The following is a 22,242-nucleotide window of genomic DNA, read 5'->3' as shown; positions in this document are numbered from 1 at the left end:
TGGACTTCATAAAAGAAATCAAAGTATTGCCAACACTCAGAAAATTGGGTGATTTCACAAGACACTCTGTAGCTGGCAACTCTGAGCCTTGGTTTCCTTCCGGCGACAATTAGCTGGAGCTGAGTAGCTGCAGTGCGCTTCACTTTGTCCCAGTCCTCACCAATCCCTGTTGCTCACTGCCAGTCTAACTCATTATTCATATATCTCCTGGCACCTGCAAGCAATCGTTTCTGTAGCCTCTGGTCTAAAGCAGCCATGACAATGTTTGTTACAAGACCATAAGGAACACATGTTAGGGGGCACCTGCGTGGCTCAGTGGGTTAAGCCTCTGCCTTTGGCTCAGGTCATGATCTCAGGATCCTGGGATTGAGTCCCGCATCGGGCTCTCTGCTCGGCAGGGAGCCTGCTTCCTTCTCTCTCTCTCTCTTTCTGCCTGCCTCTCTGCCTACTTGTGATCTCCCTGTCAAAAAAATAAATAAATAAAATCTTAAAAAAAAAAAAAAGGAACACATGTTAGAAATTTCTCTCCTTGCTTTTTGAAACCACAACCATAACAAAAGCAAAAATCTAATATCTATTATGTGCCAGATCCATTATTGGATCCTTTATACACGTTATTTCATTTGGTCTTCAAAACACCCTCGCTCCATTGTATAGCTGAAAGACTCAGATTCAGAGATGGTAAAAAACTTATCCTGGTTTATATGGTTAATAAATTTCAGAGCCAGGAATTACACTGATGTGATTCCACAGCTCCTGTTACACAAAGCCCATTTATTTATTTTTTCCTTATTTTCAAAAAGTAAATATTAATTTAAATATAGACTAGAAACTATACCCTCTTATATTTTCCTTCGAGAAACTGCAAGCTTTCTTTAAATGCAAATGAGGATATGGAACACTACAAAATTCTTGAATGGTTTGTGTCTCCTGTAAAGGGCATTATAAAGTCAACCTGAGTTAAATTACATATATCTTGGTGTGGTGTGCATGACTTTGAACTTGACTGCGATGACCATTTAGCACCATATCAATTTGAAACTGGATTTGCAAAAGGAATGTGCCTTTTATAGTCATATGCATGGATGGTTGGGTGTAGGTTGGCACTGACCAGAATGCCCAGGAAGTGATATCACCTAGAGGAATGAACCCTGTTTGCTGATGTAAGCATCGTGCTATCTTTTATAGTCCACATCTACACATTTCTAGCATTTTAATACCATTCTACTCCTCTCAGCCCAGTGTCATGGGCTGAAATGGTCTCAGATTTGAGAAAACTTTACCATTCTTCTTTATCCCCTTCCCAGGTCCACAGCAAGCACGATTATACCTCACTGCAGCTATTTAAAGCACTTTGCCTCTGATTTCCAGCTTTGAGAGCAAACAATCTGCCAAGCACCTCATAATTGCAGAGTGACCTTGGCATGTGTCATTCACCAGGGTTTTCAAATCGAAGTCTTCTTGTTTAATATTCATAAAGGCTCTTTTTTTTTTCCTAACAGCATATGTGATGATTTTACAGGGACTGGGGGTTGGGGAGCTTTATTTAGAGATGGGTTGATTCGGAGAAACATACCATCAGTGTCTCTCTGATGAACTGAAGTATCAGTTTGGAGGTAGGAAAATTTCGTTTGGCATTCTTCAAGGGAGGACAGTGATGTGCTGGATTCTGACAGTTTTTTCTCACTGGGGGTTTCCTTGGCTGGTCCATCTGTGATATTGAATTCAGATACTGAATTTATAATGATAGCATTAATGGGTTTCTCGTCTGCAAGCTTTTCATTTGTGCGTTGCATATCTAGATGAAAAAAGAAAACACACATACACAAACCCACTATAGTTGACATGACCTAGTGATCTCAGAACAGACATTTGCAGAAAGTTTCACACTCAAGACTTTTGTGAGAATAAGGTCTTAAGAGATTGAAGAATCATTGAATGGAACCATTTTGAATAAATATTTAAGTTAAGAATGGAAAAGGGCAAGAATCATAAAATTTTACACACAGTACAAGTTTCCCTATCACAGACATTTGTAACACTTATTTCCACTGTGTTGTTTGTTGTTGTTGTTGTTGTTGTTTTAAGTGATGGGTGGAGAGAATCAAAGAATTCATTCACTTGGATCAACAAAAGTTCATAGTTTGTTGTCAGCTTTTGGTCCAAGTGTTTTCTGGATCCCAGAAGCAGTAAAAGGAACTTAAATGTCGGATGGACAGTGCTGCTCAATAATGTATGTGATCGCGAGCAAATGGTTTTTATTTCTTTGGTTCTACAAACCTCAGTTTCCTCCTCTGTATAAGACAAGTGGTTATAAATGAACCATCTATCCGCTCATACCTGTTTCTACCCTCCGAGACTCTCAGTTGCCATCCCTTCCCCTGCTTTAGCATTTATTATGTTCCTATTCAGGTGAGTGTTCATATGGCTTTTGAGGGTGTGCTTTTTGGAGTCTATTTTATTTCCATATAACCACCTGGAAGGGAACCTTTCGCAAAATCCTTGACCCTTGAGATTCTGGTTGGGAGAGGCATAGAAAAGACCAAGAAGGCCTAGGTGTTTCATGTATTTCAGAGCTCCCATATTCATTCATTCATTCATCCATCCATCTATTCATTCATTCATTCATTCTTCCATAATCATATATGGGTCTGTTATATAAGAAACACTGGGCTGGGCATGGTGGATATAGTGGCACGTAGGACCAGCATGGTCCCCAACTTCCACAAGCATCAAAGGAGTTAGCAAAGAAATAGCTAAATCACAGTATTGTAGAGTGTATGACAGAGCTATGGAAGATGAAATTATGTTGGAGTCTGGGTCATAACCAGTCTGGGTCGTAACTTACCTATATACCCATTGCCCAGAATCCTAAGATCAAGAGAAGAGGTAATAGAAGATACTCTCAAACATGCAGACCAGCTGGTTCCTGGGGACACATTAAGCCCTAAACCAACAGCAGTCCGGGTTATTTGGTGGCCCTCCTGGGAGATGGTGAAGATGCATTCCGGAGCCTTGCATTCTTGTGGCTAGCCCAATGCCTGTTTGATCCAATAATGCTCATGGAGTGACTGGAGTAAATAATACAACTCCCCAACCTGGCTTTTGCCATGCTTACAACGACTCAGTGCAAGGGTACATTCTTCCAGCATCCATTCACCTTTTCCAAAGTTGCTTTGTTTCAGGCAGATGGAAATCTCTACTGGGTCCTGCCTCCTCAGTCAGTGGTTCCCAGAGACTTGTCTAAAGAGTAAAATAACCTGGGAAATCTTTTAAAACTTGAGAATTTTTTCAAGCTCAGGCAAGCCCTCCCACCCCTTGGCAGATTAGCTCACAGCCCCTGGGGGATTTCTGAAGCTCCCTATGTGAACCTTCAAAGGTTCCTGCAAGGCACGGGAGCTGTCCGTTTGTTCAGCCCACGCCATTGTCTTGTTTCTCTCTCAGCCTCCAAACAGCCTTGGCTTTCAACCAGGTTTGCTTTTTATTCCCTAGCCCTTTTGTTGCTGGCTTTAAATCTCTTGGTTGTGGTTTGATTCATTTTAAACTGGACTGGTAGAAGTTACGGATCATGAAAACATTGATCACTTATTAATAGCAATTAACGTAATCGTGAATAGATGGAATTAGCTCAACCGATTGGGAAACTCTAGACTTCCTCTAACCCCAGAGAGATTCAGCAAATTAATGTTGCAATGATAATGATATCAAAATAATAGTTTATTTTGGGGGGATATCAAAGTGCTGGGCAATCAGCTAATATTACAGATAAATGTTCATTATGCTGTACTGATGTTTGGAGACAGATCATTTTTTGTCATGGGGAGATCGTAGGATGTCTAACAGCATCTTGTGTTCTATACCTACTAGATGCCAGTAGCACCCGTTGTCCTAGGCTGTGGCAAACAAAACTGTGTGCAGATATTGCCAAATTTCCCCTCCGGGGCAAAGTCACCTAGGTGGAAATCCAAACCACTGCTTTATACACACACCCACATTCTCCATGGCGTGCCTTTCGTATCAGCTCCGGAGATTGCTAGCGCTTACAAATCTTATTTACCCGAAGCATCGCAAAGACTCCAGGAGGCAGATATTGTCAACTTCCCTGAACAGAGGGGAGTGGCTGGTGTCCCCTGCACACAGATGAGGGAGTGTAACCAAAGCTTAGATAGTTTATTTAGATAAGTTGTCCCAGTAGTCCTCATTAGCAAACGGCAGGACTAAGATTTGCATCCAGGCCTCGTGTATTCCCAAAGCTCAGCTCTCATCCTTGTCTCATGCAGCATCATCTGATTTGTCCTTCGCTTTTATCTCTGCTTCCTAGCTGCAGAGACCGCCCATCAGCAAACCCCTCTGAGCCCGAAATCCCATACGCCACGCGTCACCCACCCAAAATCTAGCCTTGCAGGTTACTTAGCGTTCCCGTTGCCTCTCTCCCTGAGCTCTGCAAAGCAAGACTACCTTCTTGCACGCTCAGGGAATTCTGCATCTTTGGTTACAGCTGCTGTACACTGTACATTAAAGAGCAGCTCAGAAAGAGCTGGTAGATAACGAAACCTTGATGAGTATAGAGATTGCGGCAGCTGTTTACTTACGGAATTAATTAACAATCAGTTCAAATTATCACACGTAGTCAGGCTGCATGTAATTTAAATTGCTTTTGCACAAAGTAATTCAGTAACAAAAAAAATGTTGGATAGAGGTTACTGGAATGTAAGAACATGCGGAGAGTACTGTATACAGCCAAGTGGTATATGATTCTCTTTTTAATTTTGCGACAATTTTAAGTATAGCATTTTGAATCTAAGTGGTGTGCTACATTAAGCAACCATTTGGAGCCACTGGGTTTGTACTGAGAGAATTTTGTGGCGAAGTTAAACTGCCATTCATAAAGTTATTTTAATTCTCTATCTCTGTTTATATTTTTATTTTTTTTTTCATTCCCCAGCGGGAACTATCTGTTGCTCATTAGAAAATCATCTGACATACACACATTTCAGACCCCAGTCTGTTCAACCCAGAATTCTGACATCTGAAGTGAGTCACAATTTTTGGGTGAATGTTACTGACATCTTCCATCTTTTATAGATGGAAAGCTAACAATAAATTTCCCCAGATTCCTCTCTTGCTGTGTTATTTGACATTGCATCCCAAGTATTATAAAGTAGCATAGGCTAAAAGGAGAAACATATAAAAAGTGGTATCACATCTCCTGCAGAAAAAAACCCGATTTTGGAATTAAATAAGGAACTCGTGAAACTATATTTGGGATGTTATACATAGTTCTTGACATTAACTTAGAGAAAATAATTTTTTAACAGAAAAAAAAAACACCCAAATTAGGACAAAAATTAGAAGCTCAACTCTATTTCTAAGGGAAAAAAATTTAAGTGTATCTTAAGTCAGTGAAATAGAAAATTCATGTTTGGGTTAGAAGTAATTGCAGAACCAATGGGCATAAACTTAAGTAACAGAAAAGACAGGCAGTTAATTAATTTTTTATTGCCATTGAGCAAATGTTATTAATTTAATTCAATTAACATTTATTGAGTGCCCACATGCAATGGATGAATCAATATGACAGGAGCTATTAATTTATTTACTTTATGTTATTAAGGAAACATTTTAATGATTTTCATTTTTGCTCACTAAATGTGACTTTATAATTTTTGCATCCATGCATTCTCTATTTGAGTGTATATATAAATATATATATTTATACATATGCATTCTAATTGTGAATAAGTAGCATCTTTTCTTCCCAGGCTCCTCTCCTCCCATGCTATTCTTGCTTTTCTCTCCCATCCCCATTACCTCTCCCCTCCCCTCCCTGTGCCCTTCCCTTCCCTTCCCTTCCTCTTTCTCTCTCAGTTTAATTCCCCCACCTGCACAGTCTCTGTTTTTGGTTTCTTTTTTTCCTTCCAGTTCCTTCAACATGTTTATTCCCTTTATTCCTCTCTCTGTCCTCTTAGTTCCTCTCTTTGTGCCCTACCCTCCAAGGTCATATTTGTCCACACTCCCAATTTAACTATTTTTCTTTGTAAAGCTGGTCCCCAAAACTGTGCAGTTCATCAGCCAGCTGGGCCACGTTTACTGAGGGTTAGACTATGTGTCTGGCCCCGTACTGGGTTCTGGGAAATTCAGAGAAGAATAGCAAAGAGTCTCGGTCTTCAAGAGGCCCATAGTCAGCACAAACTATAGTCACACCCTTGTAACTGACTATTGGGACATTTTACGGCCATTACAATTAGCATATCTCTTTCTCCTAAGGCCTTACTCTTCTCCCCGAACTGGGTGGGAGATATCCCTGGAGAACCCACAATTCAATTTCTTTTCATTGTATTGTCATTTTTAACAAATTCCCAGTGCTTCAAATTATTCTTTGAATTGCCTCATCTTTCATCCCAAAATTTACCAGTTCTTTTTCATTTTTTCTCTTAAATATCTTACAAATGCATCTCAGATTTCTCATTCCTATCAGTACCACTCAAGATAAATCCTCTTGGTTCTTCAATCTGTATTATTACTGTCACCATTGGTCTCAGCTATGGTGACAACCCTCTCCAAGACATCGTGTACGCTGGAATCGGAGCGATGTTTTGAGTAATAGTCTTCTCATCATATTACTCATTAAAAAATCAAAACAAAACACACACACACACATATGCACACACCAAATGTTAATAGCTCATTATTACCAGACTATTTTCCCATTCTCTTGTTCTGAATTAATCTATGTATTCTACTGAATCCATGGATTCAATAGAACTAGAAAAATAAAAAAAAAAAAGAAATAAGAAAATAGAAAATAGAAAAAAGAATAGAAATAGAAAAAAGTGTTAAGTTTTTCTTTTAAGTAATAAACTCTAGAAGCCTACACAAACATTGTCAGATAAGTCTTTAAAACAGGGTTATTTGGGGGCACCTGGGTGGCTCAGTTGGTTAAGCATCTACCTTTGGCTCAGATCATGATCTCAGGGTCCTGGGTGTGAGACCCATATTGGGCTCTCTGCTCAGCGGGGAGTCTGCTTCTCCCACTCCCTCTCTCTCTGTGCTCTCTCCCTCTCTCAAATAAATTAAAATCTTAAAAAAAAAATAAAAAAAAAAGGGTGATTTAAATTCTGGACCATAATGTTTAAAGTCAGTGTATATTTCAAAAGTATGGGCCATTTCTAAAGCTATCATGATAAATTATATTTTTCCCTGGATTTAAACTATCCTCTAGCTTAGAATTTTGTATTGTAATTACCTGGGGTTGAAATCAGATTGAAGCAGACAGATGACATTTCAAGATATAAGCTACCAAACCATCAACAAATAATTATGGTTAGTAAATGTAGTTAATTGAAGTAACACTGAAGAAGAAAAAAAAAAGGTGTTTTTTTTTCCTTTGTATGTAGAGTTTATAAAGTTCAAACAAATGTTGAGTAATTTTTGTTGTTAATACTCTAAGATATGGGTTGTATTCTCCATAGCTTGGTAGGTAAGAACACAAAATTGAAGAGCATTCGATATGACAGAAATTGCTGGAAATTATGAGAAAGAGCTAGAATCACAGTTTCTAGAGGTATAGAGAACTACTATGCTTATATTGAGGACAATTTTGGAAGCTGATACGTATGGCTAGAGACAGAACAAAATTAGGAGGATGAGGATTTCTCAGTACTGACAGATGCATATTGAAAGGTGACCGGTACTTTAAGAAGCTGCATTTAAAAAAACAAAAACAAAAACAAAAAAACAACCCAAACCACAAAACACATCTTCTTTTTTGGAAACCAAGTGGGGGATAATTTGTTCAAACTAAGGGATGAAAGTCTTCTCACCTTTTCAAAGGAATGGAAATAAGTTATTGATGGCATGTTTCATTGCTATCCTCTATGAGATAGGACAAAATAAAATCTTGGGTTTATTAAACCTCTTTTTTGGAAGGGAGTGGAATCAATGAGGTACAGATATTAGACACTTTTTTCCTAAATGCCAGCCCTGGTGAGAAGATGTCCTTTAAAGACTTTCAAGTTAAAGCAGTAGTTTTATACATCATTGTTTTGTCTTCTGTGGTGCTTTAACTAAAACCCTGCCTCAAAAAGCATTAGATGAAATGTTTATCTAGGGCCATGACAAGGGGACATTAAGCCTTTTCAATCAGCATTAGTAAATCTTTTTTTTTTTTTTTTTTAAAGAGAGAAAAAGCAAAAGAATACTATTTGTCCCAATACAATAGCAGTGAGCGTTCAAGGTGAAAAGGATTAAAGAGGGGAAAAGAACCGAGAAAGGTTGAACACAGTCCCCTTTGCCAAGCTTCCTCCACACCCTGCAAAGCATTTTCAACCTTCTGGGACCTAAGTGGGGTTTTTGGCCTAATGCTTCTAGGTCATTATCTGTTTTCTATTCCCCTGTGGTACACTCGGCACCGGTAGACAGACGCAGGCTAAGTGATATACTTTTATAGCTAGATCCTAAGCTTGTAACAAGGAAAAATTCTGTCCTAGGAGGTGGCTGGATCTTCGGACACGGGAGCAGTTTGCAATTATGAGTCTCCCATTCATTTGTATGCAGTTACCTTCAGTTTAATGTTTGTAAAAAGTGTCTCAAGAAATAAAGATGATGTTATCTCAGGAAAAAACAAATTGGTTAGTGGTTTTTATAGCTTGATGCACTTGGGTTAGTAATACGTGTAGGGCTTTAAAAAACTCAGCGAAGCCAATCAGGCTATAAACTCATGCCTAATTGGTATTACATATACGGTTGCTTTTTTATTGTCAGTATTTAAATATAAATGTTAAAAATTAAGCTATAATTATTCAAAATAGTCTCTGTTATGTTAAAACCATCACAATTTATTCATCCCAACGAAGCGAATGCCACTTAAAGTCTCTTTCTTGCATTATCTCATTTGAGGCTCACAACAGTTTTGCAAAGTATTATTATCACTATTATATGAATGAGGAAATGGATGGAAGGTCAGAGATTTTAGTGGTTTGCCCAAGATTACCCTGCTGGTAAGGGGCAAATCTGGTACTTGCACTTAGGTCTTCTAATTCCTGTGACTGTCAAACTTCATGTCCGCAAATCGCTTTCTGACACCAGGCACTCTGATAGGAGATCAAAATACTTTTCTGAAATACAACTCCTGTATCCCTTCTGATGTTTCTCTCTCCAAGGGTAATTGACCTCACTAGTCATTGATTAAGGGAGGCACTGGGCACGTGTGCTAAAAACCAGAACTCCAACAAATGACTGCTTTTTCCATACCCCTCAGAGTCCAAAGCAAGTGTCATCCTCTATATGAAGCTTTCTGCAATGACCCTGACTCCAACTGAAATTAATTGTTCTCCTTGGGAGTCCCCAGAGGTCTGGGTTGAGATCCATTTTTTTTTTTTGTACTGTGGTTAATTGCGGATGTATTTCTCTTCCCCTTCCTGTTGTGAGCTCCTAGAGGAAATGCATGCTCCATTCATCCTTGATTTCCCGGCACCTAGCACAGTGTCTGGCAGAAAGCAAGTGTTAAATAAATTTCAGATGACTGATGAACTGACTGACAGATTGAATGTGGGGTGTCTCAGCTTTCAGTTGACAATTGACTCATTTTCCCTGGGACAGGTTTTCTGAGCACATCTACCATCGGTCTTCCTCCCCCACTTCGATATGCCAGTTAATCCTGATGAAAGTCTAAAAATTCTCTTTTGTGCTAAAATACATATTAATTTTTATTTTGATTTGAAGGCAACATTTGCATTGATATCTGTAAAACTGTGAAGAATGTAAAAAGGCACAAAGAAAATAAAATCCCCTATAGTTCTACCACTATTAACACATTATTGTATTTGTTTCACAAAAAGACAATGGAAATATTTGGTGTATATATATCTTTATATATGTCAGAGCTGGAATATGTCTATATTACAGATATTAAAATTAGAATAGAATATATATGTTCTAATTTTAATAAATTATATATATCACATGTCTACTACTTGCAAGATGTGTCATTCAATTTGGTATATTATATATATTATATACAGTGCTTCCAAGATGTGTCACTCACTCTTTTAGGACTTTTGCATAAAAGAACTCATTTAATACTCCCAGCAGGTCGGTGGTAGTTACTACTGGTGCCATGCCCATTTTTTGGATGGGGACACTTAAGCGCAGTGATGTGAAGTAACTTACTCAAGGTCACACAACTACTAAGAGATGAAACTGTGATTTTTAATTTAGCCATCTGGCTCCAAGTCCATGCTTGTAGCCACGATGCTATATTGTCCTCTAGACATTTAACAAGAAAAACAGTATCGGGATTTTGTCGAATATATTATATATGCTACCATTATATCAGGAGCATTTCTCTCTATCCTAAAGATTATTTAAAAACATCCTCAGGTCTCAATTCATGTGTCACTTCTTGGGAGAGGTCTTCACTTACACTAAATATAAAGCAATATTTCTCAATGAGGGCAGATTTTGGCAATGGCTAGAGACATGTTTTATTGTCCTGACAGGGGTGAGTGCATCTAGTAGTAGTACTAGTGAGTACTGGGTGAGTACCCCAGGCGATACTGCTAAACATACTTCAAGGCACAAGAACTCCTTCTCCCTGCCCCTGCCCAAATAAAATGTAAAGACTATGGTTTCAAATGTCAGTAGTGCTGAAGCTGAGAAATCCATATAGAAAGTAGTCCCAGGCTCTCACCACCAGCCAGTTCCGTGTCTCATTGTCCTCATAGTGCTTTCCAGTATTCTGAAAATGTTTTGTTTATGTGTTTGTTGGTTCACTTGTGGAGTTCAAGTATCTTCTATCCTTGACTGAAATATGAGAGTTTTGTCTGTATTAATTAATTGTTATATCCTAGAAGACGACTTGGGACATAGTTGGTACTTAATGAATAAGGGGTCAAAGAATGCATAACATTTCTTGCATGTTGTATCATAAAGTACTTAACAATTTCCCCATTTAATTAAAAAAATAGATTGTTTCCCTTTTTTGCTACTTGAATACACTTAAGCATTACCTTCATGAGTCTTTTTGTATATCTATTTGTTTATATTGGTTGAATTAATGCAAAATGACTTATTGCATTAATGGCCAGATTTCTAAAGGTCTGACTATATTGTACTAATTATTGCCTTCCAGAAAGATCATGTCAATTTATATATACTTATACCAACAGTAATTGGAAGAAGTTTGCTGTTCTCAGGCCAATTCTAGATTTTACCAATAAATAATTTATTTTTATCAGTTCGAAAAGAACATTGAGTCAAGTTTCCAAATTTTCTAAATCCAAAAAGAGTCTTTCACTATCATGAGAGGTAGAAGGTTTTGTTTTGTTTTGTTTCCATATGCACTGCCTTTCTGAGGAAACTTCTTTCCACAACTAAATTCATGGGTAATGCTGAGATCTCCTGCATTATTCAGAGTGGGTAGTAGATCAAGAACTCTTGTTGAACAAAGTTTATTGGATGATTGGCAATTGAATTTGGATCATTTAGCTCGTTCTTGCCTTTGTGTCACAAGGTCTCTGAGGTGACATATCAGGTGACAGACTTTGGAGGCTCCCTGTTTACTTCGAGACCTTGAGCAGTTAGTATCCATCAGTGATACACCTGGATAAATGGAGAATATAGACGTGTTCCACACAGAGATCCTGGGGGGGGGGGGTCAGAAATCAAGCCCCACTGGAAGGAAGGGCAAGAAGTAACCAGGAGAAACAAATGACCTGTTTATTCACAACCCCTTTTTGCCCACAGCGTTTGCCCAATGTATTATGGAATCTCTGAATCTAATGGAGGGGTTAAGATTTATTTTCCTGTTGGAACCACATGGTAGAAGTTGACTCTGTGGTCTCCAAAGTGGCATATATAGACCTAGCAGATTTACAAAACTATCCAATGGGGCTAGAACATCTATTTACATTAATTTTTTTTAAAAATCCCAGTATAGTAGCTATTTTTGCATATTTTATAATGTATATAGCAGTTAATATGGCAGCATATGTGTCCATTGTGTGCGCATCTACATGCGTGTATATCTACACGTATGCACACAAGCAAGCATACACATACGTGCACACGTGTGTGTGTGTGTGTGTGTGTGTGTAATGGGCTTGCTATCCCTCCCCTTTTTTTTTTACTAATAAAAGTTTACAATAAAAACTTTGGAGGTCACTGGTCTAAGTAATAGACTAAGGTCAGCTCTCTCTCTGTCCCCCTCCACCTGAAGGAAAATCAATTTTCTTATTCTTCCTTTTGGTACCCAGGGTGTGGTTGCTGGAACATTTACAGCCACAGCAGCTGCAGTAGTGGCCTGAGTAGACTTTTCCTCTGAGTTTCTATAGTGGTAACAGGATTAACAGACTCTATTCTGGAAGTACTTGGGTGGCATAACACCTCCCAGCAGAACTATTCCTGACAAGGATGTGCAGATGGAAATGCATATTTATGTCACTTAAAGCCTACCAGAGACACAAGGATTTGAGCTATAACAATAAATAGAAAAAAAAAAAAATCTCCAGCGTTTTTGGTAACCCATACTCAAGTGCATTGACTGTGCTTGGCGAAAGACCTACAGTTTGCTCTTTGTCCAAGCATAAAATATTCAACATTCACGCATGTTAAGGTAGACTATTCTGAATATATTTGAGAGTGTTAAAACAAGCTAGCACAAAGTTAGGTTAAGATTTCAGGTCTTAAAAATAACAGGACAATTCTATGAAGTGTTTGGGCCATTTGAAGGGGAAAAAAAGTATCCTTTAGAAAAAGTGTCCAATTATTCCATTTATTAATAATGATAGGTTTGAAAATCATTTCCAGAGGCTGAATAGTCATTGTAATCAAAGTTTACAGTGTAAGATATCTTTTTAGCAAGACTTGATATACCTTCTGCTAGCTTCCTTCTAAAATACTTAACAATAGAGAAAAAGAAAAATGCTCCCATCCGCAGAATACATGTTATATTGACCTGGAGAGATTTACTCTACACATCAACCCATTAGAATTGAACGGAAGAATTCAATCAGTCTGGCACTTATGCTGAGAAGGAAATGAGCAGTCTTGATTTCCCTGTTCCTGGCTCAGGAACCCAAAAACTGAGTTGCCATGGCTTTTGATGAGGTGTGCTTTGTGACCTGAGCCGAGAGTTCTAACTCTTCATCGCTCTAACCAACCCAAGTAGGGTTTGTGACAAGAAACAGAAGAAGACTTTCAAAAACTGTTCAGGGTTCTCATTAGGTTACACGAAGAGCTCTATGAAGAAAGGAGAAGATAATCTCAAGAAGCAAATTGAGATAAAAAGCCTACAGGAAAGATCCAAAGGGACATGGTGAAATTAAAGATTCTGAAAAAGTCAAAATTGTACTTAGAGAATTAAAATCTGCCTTAGGAGCAGCAAAACACTGAATTGACACGGCAGAAAATAGCAGTAGTAATGTGTTGCACAAATATGAACAACTTCCCCATGGTACAAAGGTAAAAAAGACAGGATTCAAGCTATGATAGCAAAAATGGCACTCGGTACATGGATCAAAGCATGCTGCTGTCACCTAATAAGTAAGTTTTCCAAAGAAGAAACCAAAGCAATTTAAACGTAAGCTTTGTTCAAAAGATAATCCTGAAGTATATGTTCTAAGTAGAGACAATTTTTGAATGTGTACCTCACTGCTTAAAATTTAGGAAAAAGAGACTCACAATCCTAGAAAATATTTTGAATTACAAAAATAAAGATCTTTTTTCAAACATGCAGACAAGCAAAACAGTAGGAAAAAACTGTCCTGAGTTTGTCCCCTAATCCTTCTTGCACAAAACGAAGTGCCAGAAAACAGCCACACAATATTTTCTCAATTTTGAGGGAATAAAATTATGCCTTGATCATTTTATCCTTAATCCACTAGACTTTTCTGTGCAGAAGTCCAATAAGTCATTCTCATCATGCAGTCTCAGAAGAAAAATGTCCTACCCCAGTTAAAAGCAATGAAAACTTTCTTGAAAAAACTATTTGGAATCCTATTTTCACTTTGTGAGACAGCAAAAACAAAATCAGGAACTTAAGTTTTGAGAGGAAAACTCTCAAAGGCGAGGAAAGGTGACAGATCTTCCCTAGGAATTACAAGGATACTGTTGGGGAGAGCTTCAGCATTCAAAACCAAGTTTCATTGGAGGATACAAAGCCAGAAACCAGGAAGGGTGTGGAAGTCTTGGGTCTCTTTTTTAGGATGGTATCTGGGTGTAAAGTAAGGAAACCTTTGCATGATTAATTTTTATTCTTGATTGTGGGAGTAACCTCGAAATTACATGTAAGAAAGATGCTACAGTAAAAACTCCACTCACAGAAGAGTTTGCTGAATTTTCCAACTGAGCATGAATTTTCCAATTTTCTCAATCTCAGGTTTTCTTAAATGAGCATTTCCGTGCAAAGGGCTGTCCTGGAGCTTAGAAGGATATATTGCTTCATTGAAGAGATAGTCCCTTTATAAATGACAAATTAAAAATGAGGATCTTTAAAATGAGTGCCAAAACGTGCTAACATCATGATGTGGATTAGGAACAAAGATAGTTGAAGGGAAGCTTTAGTGGCTAGACTGGTCAGTGTAGTAGACACTGGTAATTTTCTTTTTTGGAAAGTGCTAGAGGTACTTCCTTTTTTAACAAAAGGAATGATGAAGGCAAGTATTGTATATTTTTTATTCTTAAGTGAATTTCTAAAATATTTTCACAAAGAAAGGAGGAAGAGAGAATGAAGGAATGAACTCCAGATCATCACTCAAGACTCAGAGGAAACGGTGCTTTATTTAACAACTATTTGTCAGTTGCTACTGTACCTGGAAATCCTTCCAGGTCCTGGGAATACAAAAATGAATGAAACCCATTTCTGCCCTCACAGACGTCTCAGCCTTCCCTAACCTGTGAAGAAGAAGGTCGTTTCTGTGCTTCCATACCATTCTGTGTTAAGTGCATCTTTCCTACCTTGGTGTCCCTGAGCCTAGCCCAGTGCTTGGCATAGAAGTCAAATGAATGTAGGTTGTGTGTCAGCTTACAAAAATGGCAGGTGACTGAATGCTTTTATATGGTTCTCTGGCTTCTTCTAGTCCTGTGCACTTCCATATATTACACTGCATCCGAATCGGGCACGATAATAACCAACGTGGGTGCAAATATTTTCAGATAAAAAGTTTTCAGAGATGGAGCTCTCTGAAAACTAAATAGAATTATAGAATTTTAGATGTGGAATTAACTGTAGATGTCAGTCAGTTTCATTTCCCGCACACCAATTCATCCCTTCATTCATTCATTTAGCACCTGCTATAATAATAAAAGTAATGATAGTTAACACTCGCTTCACACTATGAGAAGCTTTGAATGGATTCTCATTTAATCCTCACAATAACCCAATGAAGAAGTTATTACAAGTTCAGCTTTCCTAGTGAGGAAGGGGGTTGTGCTTTATTCACTGTTGCATTCCTAAGCTAGCAAAGATCAGAGTAAGAATTTGAATTTAGGTTTTTGGCAACTATCATTTTTCCTCTTAACAACTGTGGTGTATGCAGGGGATGCAAAAGTGAGTGAGACCTAATTGTGCCTTCGGGGACTATGGTGTCTTTAACGGAGACTGCCCACAAGCAACCCTGGTCAACAGGTAGATTGCCCACAGGCAAAACTTCTAAGCCATCTGTAACCTGATTTTTGTGCCAGTGTAATTCTGCTTAATAGCTAATGTCTGGTCAGAATTCCCCAGTGAAGCCAAGGTTCAAATAAAGGGGGGAAAAGGAGATTGTGCATTATGGGAAATAAGACAGTTTAGCTATTGTCCTACTTCCTGGGACTCTGATGCATATGATTATGTCAAGCTATCATTGTTAAGGCCACCTTCCATGTTTACAGGTCATGGCTCAATTCGAAGATGAAGGTTGGTTCTCATCCTATCAGTTGGGTGGATTAATCACCTGATTGCCCCTTCAAGAGGCTCTAGCAATTAGGTTGTCATAGAAACAACAGCAACCACAACAACACTCTTGCGCCTGGCTGATATCCTGTTGATCTAGTAGGTAGGTGCTCTGGCTCTACCCAGTTTAGGAAATAACAATATTAACCACACCCACCCTTTATGCTTTAGGTTTCTCTAGGTGCTTTTACATTCCACATGCTCCCCTTCAAGCTGACAGGACAAAGATGTTCTGCTGGTTCTTTTTGACTCTGGAAATTTAAGATCTAAGGTAGGAGTACAGTCCTAGCAATAGAGTCTCAGAGGTTGGGTAAAATTGGAATTCTTGGCAACTGGAATTGGGGACTCTGAAATTCCCAGGTATTCAGTTTCTGAAATACTTTTATGTTGCCATAAAGGTAAAACTAGTCATTGTAGTTCATTGTTAAGAGCTCATTGGCATTTGTATTTTTGTCAAATGAGTTATATAAAACTGCATTTTAAATAATTGATATTTATGGATTTGTTTGTGTCTGCGTGCTTGTAATTTAGTACTTCGGATGGCCAGGCTTTCAACAAAGCAGCTCCCTACTTCTGCTGCATCTGCTTCGGATTAATCTCACTTTAACTGAATGCCAAATACATTTGCAGAAGCTCAAGAAGTTGAAAACAGTAACAGAAATTCTAAAGGAATAATACTTAAAATGGAACCATAGGGCCTCCTGGGTTACATGAACTTACTTACTACTTAGCTAATGGAATATTTAAACCTGAAATGAGCCAGCCATACTTTGTTTGAAGTTGTCCCTTGGTGATACAAACAAGTATAAATATACCAGGTGAGTCCAATTCAGTAATTGTGCCAGACTGGAAGAGTGTTGTTGTTTTTTTCTTTCCTCTAAGAGAGCTCCATAAGACAGAAGATACCGCTGATGTTTTAAAGAAAATACATATGCTATTGTCAAGGTTGCTTTGAGACGAGTACCTTTATAGGTGATTAGCTTGTTGAGTCCAACTAGAATATGTAAACAGATTATACAGGGTGTTGGCATGAGCTCACTGACACCTTGTTGTAGAATACCAGGGCAGTGATTCTTTTTTTTTTTTTTTTTAATATTTTATTTATTTATTTATTTGACAGACAGAGATCACAAATAGGCAGAGAGGCAGGCAGAGAGGAGGAAGCAGGCAGAGAGGAGGAAGCAGGCTCCCTGCAGAGCAGAGAGCCCGACGTGGGGCTTGATCCCAGGAGCCTGAAATCATGACCTGAGCCACCCAGGCGCCCCCAGGGCAATGATTCTTAAACTTTAGCATTCATCGGAATCACCTGGAGTGCGCTTTAAAACAGTGATGGCTGTTATACTCTCAGGATTTCTGATTCTGTTCGTCTGTGTTAGGGGCGGACTTTAATTTCAAGTAAATTCCCATCACAGAGAGTGATGGGAAAAACTTGGAGTGTCTTAGGGTCATGTCTGCCACCTGCTGTGATCACCACCTAGTGATTCTCATGAGTCTCTATTAGTCTATTTGCAGCAGGACGTTAATATATGAAAGCAAGACTTTGGGCTCAGTTTTCATTCACTGTACACCTATTGGAGTCATGAAGCAACTGAAACTGACTTTGATCCCAAGGTCACACAGCCAGGCCTCAAACCCAGTCCACTCAAGCTCTTGCTTTCATCTGTCTCTGCACAGATTCCTTAAAATCCACTGAGGTAAGTCCAAATTGTGGATATAAACACTTGAGTCCAATAACTCGGCCCCACTTATGATTAATGAGTTTTAGTTAGAATCGAAAGGAGTCCCTTTCCCTTTCTAAGCAAACATTGTTTGTTGAGATTTCAAGGAAACTAAGTGTAGCACCTTGATTCAGAAGGATTGAAGTTCTCTTTCCCTAGAAACATGAGGGCTGTTGACAAGTTCTTGTACTCCAGCCTTGTCATAATGAGTTGTAAAGGCTGGTATCCTGCCCCAGGTTCATCTCCAAAACTTAATTCTAAGAAATTTCTTTTTTCAGTGTGTCCTAGCCAAGTTTAAGAGCACCACAAAACAGAACCATGTCAACCACAAGCTTCCACGCATTCAGCTTAATTCATATACAAATCAATGCTGAGCTGCTTTGGGGCTCTTTGGCATTTTTCCCCCCTCATAGGTGAATTTGTTTTTATGATCACTCTTTAAGACCTAATCTTTGTTCCTCTTTCATTGTTCTCTTTCTCTAATGCTCTTAGTTAGTCTGACTTTTGTGCCCTCCTTTTCTCCACTGACTCTTGTGGTTTTCTTTCTTTCTTGAGTCTAAACTGATGTGCTTTCTGCAGTGGGTATATACAAGAAGGTCATGTGTATGGTCTATATATTTCCTGCATGTCTTAATCTTCATTATTGATCACAGCAGACATTGTTAAAAACACCAGGTTAATGTAGAAATCAAATCCCTGGGTCTATCTTTATCACTAATAGGCAGAAAAGAAATAATGGGGTGTGGATAAAACTGGCTTAGTGAACTATAAACATATTTTCCTCTAAGTGTGTAAGCAGACGTTTTGCAGATTGACTCCAAGTGTCAGCTAAGGACATTACCTGGACCAGACATAGTGCATTCTTCCTGGGTCTTCCACGCACATTATAATGACAGTTAAATAACCCCAGTTCCCAAGAAGCCATGACTCCATGGTGTAGCTGATGTGAAAACCTCAGTGGCTGAGCCATTTTGCTTCATTACGTTCTTCCACCCATTCTGGAAGCTCTTTGGATGAGCTCCAGGTGTCCCATAAAAGGTGGCACTTCTTTATAAAGAAAAACGCTTCGTTTTCTTGTTGGCAGCCCTTAATGAGTGTGTTCCCTGAAGATAGGAAAGCACCCTGCAGAGGACACATTTAATGCCCCACTATAATTTCCACAATGCTCACTCTTTGTCTGACTTTACAACTGCCCCTTCGCCTTCCCGAGTGCCAGAGGCAGTAATGGGGTCAGTTAGAGAGTTTCCTTCAACACTTGGGAGTCTACCCTCTGAGACTTTAGCGGAGTTAAACGTCAGGAGAAAATTCACCCTTCTTCTTCTTTTTTTTTTACTTTTTCTTTTTTTTTTAAATTCATTTGGAAGTTCACTCAGCAAAATGCCATCTTCCATTCGGTTCTCTATTAACCGTTGATAAAGTCCCTGTAATTTTTGCAGTTTTTTTTTTCCCCCCGTGAACCATCCAACAAAGAAAGGAGATGGATGAAAATGTATGTTAAGTGAAAACATAATATTATATCTTCTTTTACATTCACAAAGGGTGTTAAAACAGATTCATTAGTTTTGACTAAATACAAGGTTTCTGTGAGGATTTTCGGTAAGTGACATGACAATGTTGATATGTGAGCTCAAGACAATGGAGGTTACAACTGTTTGAAAATATGTTTCTCTGATGTAGCTTGCATGTTGAGAAAGTTACAGAATAAATATATGGTAGATATTTTCCAATGTAAGAAAAGGATTTTTAAGACAGGGATGTCTTTTCATGAAACACCTTTTGTGCCATGATGAGCTAGCCAACAAAAGAATTTTTAGGGGGGGTTTAATAAGAGAAAGTAATTTATAATACTGATATGTCAATATGTTTTTCAATAAACTTTTCCCCAGATTTTCTCGAATTCTCGTCAGTGTAAGAATTATAATTATATGTCTTCTTCCCACTTTGAAAGTGGCACAAGGTGCTCATTTGCAGTTCTGCTGTTCAATTGTCACTAGAATAGAAATGTCATGACTCAGTTAACAATGCTTTATTATTCACATTGATCTTTTTTTATAGTGTTCTTTATCTCAAAAACATTGTAAATCAGATATCTACCTCCCACTCTTTTGTTCATTTGCAAATTTTTATTATTCTAGTTTAAGAAAGCAATGGTGTGTCAAGAGTTAGTGTATACTGTTTATGTTCTCCCTGCTTCAGAATCTTTTCCTCTGTACGAAGGATGCCAGAAGCATCTCTAATTCTAACTTTATACACCCTCATAAGAAAATTTTGTATCTTGTCTGGATCCAAAGAGGTTTGATGTGTTTTTTTTTTTTTAAATCCACAAAGATGAAACAATGGAGGGAAACTATACTTTAGTGTTAAGAACAAAAGTTCTTTAGAGTTATGTCTTTTAAAATCTTATTGCTTGCTTCTGACTCAGTTTCTCCCTCTCTAGCCATGCATGTGCCTTGTACTACACTATTTCTTTCTAACAATTCAGGATCTATGGTGGGGCTCTTGTGAGATAACATCACCATGAGCCCTGTTTTGACAGATGATGTCACTGGAGAGAGTAGTGGCCTCCGTGGACTTAAAAGTCATGGCATCAAATCATTGTTCCTTCACCAACTACCAAGTTGGTTATTGATGGATATTGACAGGACTTAAAACAATGTCGAAGTGGTGTGAAGCATAGCACTCCATTTCTGAATCCATCTCTAAGTGGAAGGGTATGGTAACCATGTGAGTTAATCAGCATTTATTTAAGTAAAGACTACACGGTACCTCACCTAACAGAAGATTTGGAAATAAGGCAGCAACTAGGGATTCACTCACTCATTTAGGAAACATTTATAGGCTCTTTATAAAGTACTTGGCAATAGGCTAAGTGCTGGTAGATAGACACAGATAAATAAGACCTGGGCCTGCCTTCAGAGTTCACTATTCTGTGGGGTGACGGGCATTCACGCAATTTCCAGAGCATACGATAAGTGGATAATTGAGGTATGTACACAGTTCTATGGGTGCAAAATTCAGGAATTTGCAGTTATGCTGGATGCCATGTAGGAATATATCTAAGAGGAGATGAAATTTCCATTGAGTCTTAAAAATTAGTATTCAATTACCAGTTGGTAATTAAAAGCAGGGACATTCCATGAAGTAGAAAAAGTTTGTAAAACTTCAAATTGTGGAAACCAGTGTTAAGCAGAGCATGGTAAGATCTTTCTTCAGCCTTTAGCCTCTGGGGTAGTGGTTCTTGATCTGGGAGGGATGGACGCCAAGGGAATATGTGGGTCGTCTCTTGGAAAAATGCACTATATTCAGACATACGATACAGGTGATCCAACCCTACCCCCACAAACATACAAACTGAGTCTGAAATAAAGGTTTTAAGGAGGAATAAAACAAGATCTTATCTTTGTCTCAGAAAGGCCAATATGAAGGATGGATTTTAGGGAAAGTAGACTGGAGTCCAGGAATCTAGTTATTGTTATTCGACTGCTATCTTTCAAATTAACACGTAAACCAGTTCCTACCTTCTCATTACACTGTTTTTCTCTGAGCCACTGTGATATTAGTCTCTCTGAGTCTTTCCACACCTCTTCTCCTAGCCCAAGAGATGAAAACATTTTAAGAAAAAGAGTCTGGTTGGAAGGACCACATGCTACAAAGAAGGCAATAATATTTCCAGATGAAAAACAAATCACTGAATTTGGCAATCTGATAATGTTTGTTAAAACAATTTCAATAGATGAGTAAGAATAGAAGACAGATTAACAGGATGAGGGGAACAGAAATAAGAACATAGAAAAGCTGAACATGTATTACTCTCTCAATAGGTACTAATACTAAATATTTCTAGAGTATTTTGATGAGCCGATATTCCATAAGGCTTTTGATGCTAATCTAAATCTCTACCTTAACCCAATTTACTAAACATTGTTACTTTCCACATTTTACATATGAGGAGGCTGGGCACAGAAGGATAATATAAGTTGTGAATTAAAATGACAGATAGTAAGAGGCACGGTTGGGATTTAAACAAGGAAGTCTGGTTTCAGAAAAGAAGGTGAGTTTTAACTATAACAGTGTACTTCCTCTGATAAAGTAGATGTCATAGGTAAATAGTAACACTCATAATACATGTATTGTAATGGGTAATATTGATAATATAATAGTATTATAGTAATTAGTAAGCAATCTATATTATATGCAAAAGAGAAACTTTAATCTCAATTTGAATAAGGTTGCCGCTATTAGAATAATGTTTGCTAAATATTTTATTATTTGGGACTGGATAAGGTGCTAGCCATAGTCTTCAGTTCCCTTAAGTTTTAGAAGTTTTGATGTGAAGAAAGACATTTTTCAAAGATGACTATCTATAACAAGATCTAAAATATTACAATAATGTAAAAATACTGAAGAAAGCGAATGTTGTATCATGTTGTGTTTCACTGTAAATGGGAAAAAAAACCTTGACAAAATTCTTTGTTTCTGATGAAAGTTTAATTTAAAAAACTAAACTATCTCCAGCTTAAGCATTCATTCCTATCCCTCAAAAGGAGCTGTTTGTCTTATGACTAATGTTAGGTTGCCAAAAAAATAATGTTT

General features: G+C 38.1%; 1 protein-coding gene across 2 annotated transcripts in view; it reads right to left on the bottom strand.

The window, feature by feature from the left end:
• Positions 1-22,242, bottom strand: part of MDFIC2 (MyoD family inhibitor domain containing 2) — a 104,024-nt gene that overhangs the window by 7,493 nt on the left and 74,289 nt on the right. For both annotated transcript variants that reach the window (XM_044255241.1, XM_044255242.1), the window contains one exon: positions 1,577-1,798. In XM_044255241.1, the coding sequence (XP_044111176.1) occupies positions 1,577-1,798 (222 nt within the window). The remainder of the gene's footprint in view (positions 1-1,576; positions 1,799-22,242) is intronic.

Source organism: Neovison vison, chromosome 6 (assembly GCF_020171115.1).
Source record: "Neovison vison isolate M4711 chromosome 6, ASM_NN_V1, whole genome shotgun sequence".
Taxonomy (NCBI): Eukaryota; Metazoa; Chordata; class Mammalia; order Carnivora; family Mustelidae; genus Neogale; species Neogale vison.
This window is presented reverse-complemented; position numbering and strand designations above follow the sequence as displayed.